The sequence below is a fragment of the Salvia hispanica genome, chromosome 3 (assembly GCF_023119035.1).
Source record: "Salvia hispanica cultivar TCC Black 2014 chromosome 3, UniMelb_Shisp_WGS_1.0, whole genome shotgun sequence".
In the NCBI taxonomy this organism is placed as follows: Eukaryota; Viridiplantae; Streptophyta; class Magnoliopsida; order Lamiales; family Lamiaceae; genus Salvia; species Salvia hispanica.
The window spans coordinates 12,499,577-12,505,576 of record NC_062967.1 but is presented as its reverse complement, the minus strand read 5'-3'; the positions used below and the strand labels follow the sequence as shown (position 1 = coordinate 12,505,576).

At 38.4% G+C, this 6,000-nt stretch overlaps 1 protein-coding gene across 1 annotated transcript; it reads right to left on the bottom strand.

The window, feature by feature from the left end:
- Positions 1 to 914: 914 nt before the first annotated feature.
- Positions 915 to 2,997, bottom strand: LOC125209294 (probable serine/threonine-protein kinase PIX13). The gene is made up of 8 exons (XM_048108894.1): positions 2,649 to 2,997; positions 2,169 to 2,233; positions 1,876 to 2,070; positions 1,590 to 1,779; positions 1,350 to 1,486; positions 1,130 to 1,238; positions 1,002 to 1,060; positions 915 to 935 (listed from the first exon to the last, which is right to left on the bottom strand). The coding sequence occupies exons 1-8, from the start codon at positions 2,995 to 2,997 to the stop codon at positions 915 to 917; spliced, it is 1,125 nt and encodes a 374-aa protein (XP_047964851.1).
- Positions 2,998 to 6,000: the final 3,003 nt, after the last annotated feature.

Below are 6,000 nucleotides of genomic sequence, written 5' to 3'. Positions count from 1 at the left end.
TCCTCCAATCACCCTATATAGGTGTTACAAATATATAACTCTATAAGGTATGATATCAATCTCCTCTAATTAGTATCAAATCTGTAGTCCATGTGATTGATCCTAATCAATGTAATTGATCCCTATAATATTCTATTTTATAACACTCTCCCTCAAGTTGAGTGGTGGTGGGTCTCTAAAACTCAACTTGCAAAGTGCACTTGTAAAGCTTCTTGAATTCACTGCTTTGGTGAGAATATCTGTCAATTGATCTTTTGATCGGACAAAAGGCAGTTCTACAACCCCCTTTTAAATATTCTCTTTGATGAAGTGTCTGTCAACTTCAACATGCTTGGTCCTATCATGTTGTACTGAATTTTCTAATATGCTGATAGCTGTTTTATTGTCGGAGAAGAGTTGGCCTATGTAATATTTCACGGTTGTTTCCTTACGAAAATTATAATTAAAAACTTTAGCTTGGAATCTCTGGAATCGTTAGACATCTTGAGTCAACAATTCTCTAGTGTTGTTTATTATTTTTTTCGTGATTATTGAGCATGTTATTCCCTAAAAATATCTTGCACTGACACAATAATGCAAGAATAAAATCTCATTGTGGTCAAGCTCAATGAGTATATTGTGTTATTGTGATTTTAATATCTAACTTGAAAATAAATATTGATTTTTGAAATAGGCGTATATATCTGAATTTTGCTTAAGCACAAATACATTCGGCTCGATTCAATTCTATTGCACCCTTGTATTTTACCATTTTTGCTTAAAAATATAGTTCATCTCTCTTTTTACTTGGTCCTTATTATCTTCTAAACAAACATCTCTTTTTTATCAACAAAATCACATTTTTCTATATATATAGTATAAATATAATACCAAGTTAATAAATGATGCATCTTATATATATATTGGACTTTTAATCATATGAGCAAACTTATAAGCTAATCATAACCAAGAAAATGGATACAAATAAAACAGAAACTCCATAGAAAGAAAAGATATGATACAATAACTTCTAGTAACAACACGCCAAATCCATATACATCGCTCTTCACGTTTACATGACCTGATAAAAACTTCTCGTCAGTATGATTTTGTTTACAGTTGAAGAATTTTATAGGATTGCTATACTTACCTGTCATGATATATTCTGGTGCCATGCATCCAAATGTTCCCATAATCCGTGCTGACACAGGGGTTTTATCAGCGAATGGACCCGTTGTTGCAAGGCCAAAATCTGATATCTTGGCATTGTACGAATGAGAATAAGAAGCAGAGAAAAGTATAGAACGTCGTTTCAGCCATAAAATCAGTTCAAGAAAAAAAAAACGATACAACATGCAAGTCAAGCTTACTTTGTCCAGCAGTATGTTTGAAGATTTGAAGTCCCTGTCTATAACTTTTATGTCTGAACTGTGTAAGTTTTGAAGCCCACGAGATGCTCCGATCAACATTTTCATCGATGAATGTCCCAGCAGTGGGTGACCATAACCTAACCAAGCGAATTCAAGAAATTAGCTACCTATGTCTACTAGCAAGGGCACTACAATTCATAAGTTTAAAGCCGGTATCCTCATAGAAAGATAATCTCTTACTTTTAAAAGGATGGTTTTCGAAGCTTCCTTTTTTCTTGAATTCATACACAAGAAGCAGATCGTTATCATCCCATCTGTATCCAAATAACTTCAACAGATCCAAATGAGAAAGCCGTCCGAAGAGTAGCTGCTGAGTCTCATGGCAGTGGCCCAACTGTTTCACCACTCTTCCAAAGAAGTTCACTTCTGACTGCGAAATAAGACACACAACATTCGCTCTCAGTTTCATACATATATTCTCAAGCTAAGCTAAGCATAGAAGTGAAAACAATTCTAGTGTTGGTACCTGCCATTCACGAAAGCATTGGTCACTTTCACAATTCATAAACCTCTTGTAAACGCTGCCAAAACCACCTTCTCCCAGCACTAAATCACTTCTGAAATTCCTGATGGCTCTCTTCATGGCATAGACCACCAGCTCTGCATCTGTGGGGTAGAACTCGAACCCTGGAGGCAACTGCTGCTGCTGGTGTGAGTCGGTCTAGGAGTCCATGTGAACTTCCAAATCAACCTCCTCAGTATTGCCAAAATCTATTTTATCATAATCAACATCTTCAACTTCAGTCCGTGGCTCTCTACCTGCTCTTCCACACGAGTCCAGGAGTTCCAGATGAAAAGCACCAGTTTGTTAAGATAACGATTCTCTTAACGAAGAAATCCTGTCACTGAACCAACAGCACACGAGTCCGGCGTCCCTAAGCTTGGGATCGGCGGCTGAAACAAAACGAGGAGGTGGCTGGCGCGGAAGAGAATTCCGTCGGCAGCGTGCAGAGTTTTGTTGTTTGCGTGTTGCACAAGTATGTGGGCAAATATTACTTCATTAATTGATTGACGGAATTAATGAAAGCCCTATTTATTACCTCTAAGGACCCTAGGGTTGGTTCGACCTAAACCTACATCGGGAAAGAACCAACAAAGAAAACCCGATGGAGCTTATAAAACGCTCAATAAAATAAGTTCGTAAATGCCAAAAAAAATGTCCAAAAATACTTAACAAAATAACATAATAAAATAAAATAAACTAAAGAGCTGTTCCACGCCTTTATTTGGAGCTGTAACCACGAAGGCGCTCAGGCTGCTTTAGACTCTCCCGAGGTCGGAGCTGCCTTCTCGTCGGAGCCGTCTCCATCGCTGCCTTGCTCAACTCTTCCTTCTGCTGCTCCGCTGCTTCTCCCGTGGACTCGGTTGACACCACTGTATCTACATGGCTGTCATCAAGAACCTCCGCCGGAGAATCGGGCGTTGGTGCGTTCGTAACAACTCCCCCCTCCTTAGAAACCTCCTTGCCCTCAAGGGGGATGTCAGGGAAACGTTTTTGCACCTCCGAACGAGGTTCCCAAGACGGGGACTCCGACCCATCGGACCATCTCACCAAGACATGCTCCACTGCCTCGCCGTTACACCACATTACCTTAGAATCCAGAATTGCCACTGGGTGCGCTATCGGGCGATCTCCAACGAACCTCTCCGGCAGTGCCACGGAATGATCGTCGGCAACAAAAGCACGCAAGAGGCTGATGTGAAACACATTGTGAACACGGCTCCTGTAACGACCCGCCCATCTAGGGTATAATAAATGCGGCGATCGTTATCTAAACAGACTTAAATGCATCAAAGATCATAGGCTAGGGTTTCCATTTGAAAAGAGATTTTCACCAAAGCATTTAATGAACAATTTAATAGGAAAAGAAATAATGCTTTAGCAAAGAAATCCAATAAAAGGCTATCACCATAAATGCTCCAAAGTAGCAAAGGTTCCAAAATATTTCCAAGTGTTCTATACCCAAAATATACCCACGAAATAACAGTATTTATCCCAACAAAAGATCATAAGTTTTCATAAAAATAGCATAGCGGAAGCGACCAAGAAAGAAGTGAGGCTATGTATGAGGACACAACGACACCTTAAGTACCAACAGATCATCTTATTATTCTCTACTCAACACCGCCGCCCGCTCGTCACCACTCAACCTGCACATAAGGAAAACACATGCAGGGCTGAGTACGATAAACATACTCAATGGGCTCATTGCCGAAAACAGTTTTATCACAAATATAGTCATTATCATGCCATTTTCAAGTGTCCATCGGGGTTTTAACTTTAGAAAGACCCGAGGCACCAAAATATCTTCTTTCTCAAATATCACGGTCGCGCAACCATTTTTCTCATAAACGTTTACCATATCCTCATTCTACATGACAAGGACTGCGGCCGCAATCCAGGTCACTAGACCGGCCAACCCGTACGCTGACACTCGGTCTAACATTGGTGTACACTAACCCAAGTAGAGTTTGCGGCTCTACAAGGATCCGAATTCGATTATAACAATAGTGGCATAGCCACGAGGGATAGGCACGACAAAACAAATCAAGGCATGATAACACATCTTTCATTCTCATCAATATCATTTTAGGACAATGTCCTTATTTTAAAAGAAAGCCCACCTCGTAGGTTTAGCTCGATAGAATTCTCTTCTCCTCGTTTATCACGCTGAGAGCGCGAAGTATCACCTTTAAATTAGGCGTATCACAAATCAGTTTCAATCATGGATTTCAATATTATGCATGATCTCACGTTTCCCTTTTTCCCATCGATTATTTTCAAAATCATCAATATCAAAATCAAAGTATGATTAACATACCATTTTTATTTAAATACTCATTCCAAAATCACCAATAATTCGTATCACGCATGAGTGTTCCACACACATAACACACGCACACGAACACAACAATTGTGCACGCCGATCGAGGCGTGCACACACACACACTCTCGGCCACACACACACACACACATCCATGCATCGCAAAAATTCACCGATTAAACCCCTTTCACTCGTTCTAGATGCATGTGGATTCAAGAACACCGATTAATCGGTAGAAGAAGAGGAGATCAAAATTTAAAGTACCTTTTCCAAAAGAACGAACGGTAGAAACAAGGAATTAGTCTTGATTCTTCAATAATCTCTTGAATTTCACTTGAATTCTTCTCAATTGATGAAGAAATCTTGAAGAAACTTGAAGAAAACTTGGAGAAATTGGGAGAGAAGTTTTCGAAAATATTGGGGAGAGTGGGCGCCGGTTTTGTGATCTCTAGGGTTAGGGTTTCTCTCCTATTTATAGAGTCACCAATAATAATATCCAAATAATTAAATAAATAAAGATTTGGAAGATTTGGTAGAGAATATGGGGGAGTGGCGTTAAGTTTGTTGAGAAGTGGGAGGATTTTCGAAAATTAGGCTTAAATAAATAGCCTATGATTTAATTTGAATATTTCACGGAGCAGAATAATATATCACGGAGCAAGAATAAATAAAATACTCCTCAATAATAGCCAAAAGTGGCGTGTATTTCCTCTTCCCACAAGGAATAAATTCAAATCCTAATTTAATTAGGATATGACAATATCTTCTTAGATTTGGCAAGATATGCTAGGATATTTTAGCATATTTATATTTATTCATGGAATAGAATAAATAAGGGATCAAATAAATAAAATAATTCTCTCTTTTCCAAATTATGAGATTTTCGAAAATCTCATGGAAATAAATCAAGGTGGAGTTCGAAAATTCCATGTAGGAATTATAGAGTATTTGGACTTTGGATTTAATTTGGATAATTATCCCAAACAAATAATTAAATCCAAGAATAATATTATTTCTTCTCCAATAAAGATAGTGGCCGAAAATTCCACATGATTTAAATAAATGCTCCTATTATTTTTCTCACTCATCCCTTAGCAAAGTGAATAATAATTTCCCCACAATTATATTTCTCCGCATCAAAATATTCACATATTCCAAATCAATCATCTCTTCACTTTCACTTCATTTTCTCATCGTATTGACCTTTCAACGGCCACATCATTTTTCCACATTTTTGACTATTCAATAGCCACGTCAACATTTCAACAAGTTGACTATTCAACTCAAACTCCATTCTCATACGCAATTAGGTCACAAAGACACTTATGCAATTAATCACTCCTCAAATAATTCACATATCATAGCATTTAAGGCATTTAATGCAAAAATTTTATAACCCGAAAATTAGGGTTTGAAAAGGGATGGCCCGCCATAGGGGTGCCGTGGTGTTCCTGTTGGGACTACCGCAGCGGAAGACACGGAAACCAAACAGGTCCTAGAACGGATCTATTTAGGTGATTATGCATTCGACTCCAATTTCATGCAATTAACATAGATCTATAGATATAACATCAAATAAACACATAATCATGCATATTTGATGTAGATTCGATTGTTACCTCATAATCCATCATTGGATTGACGTTGCTAGCCGCACCACCCGGAGATCCTTGGTTTATCGACCACTCTAATCTTCCGTACTATTCCCTCGTCCTTGATTCTCCATCCGTGTGGGCGGATCTTAGAAAACCAATTAAATAACTTTG

What these genes read in the sequence shown, in the direction of transcription:
- LOC125209294 (XM_048108894.1), bottom strand. Translation starts at nt 2,997, where the DNA reads ATGTGGTGTAACGGCGAGGCAGTGGAGCATGTCTTGGTGAGATGGTCC. An exon ending in AATGCTTTCGTGAATGGCAG is followed by an intron (nt 1,780 to 1,875) that starts GTACCAACACTA and finishes CTTATTTCGCAG; the next exon opens with TCAGAAGTGAACTTCTTTGG. An exon ending in ACCAGAATATATCATGACAG is followed by an intron (nt 1,061 to 1,129) that starts GTAAGTATAGCA and finishes AGTTTTTATCAG; the next exon opens with GTCATGTAAACGTGAAGAGC.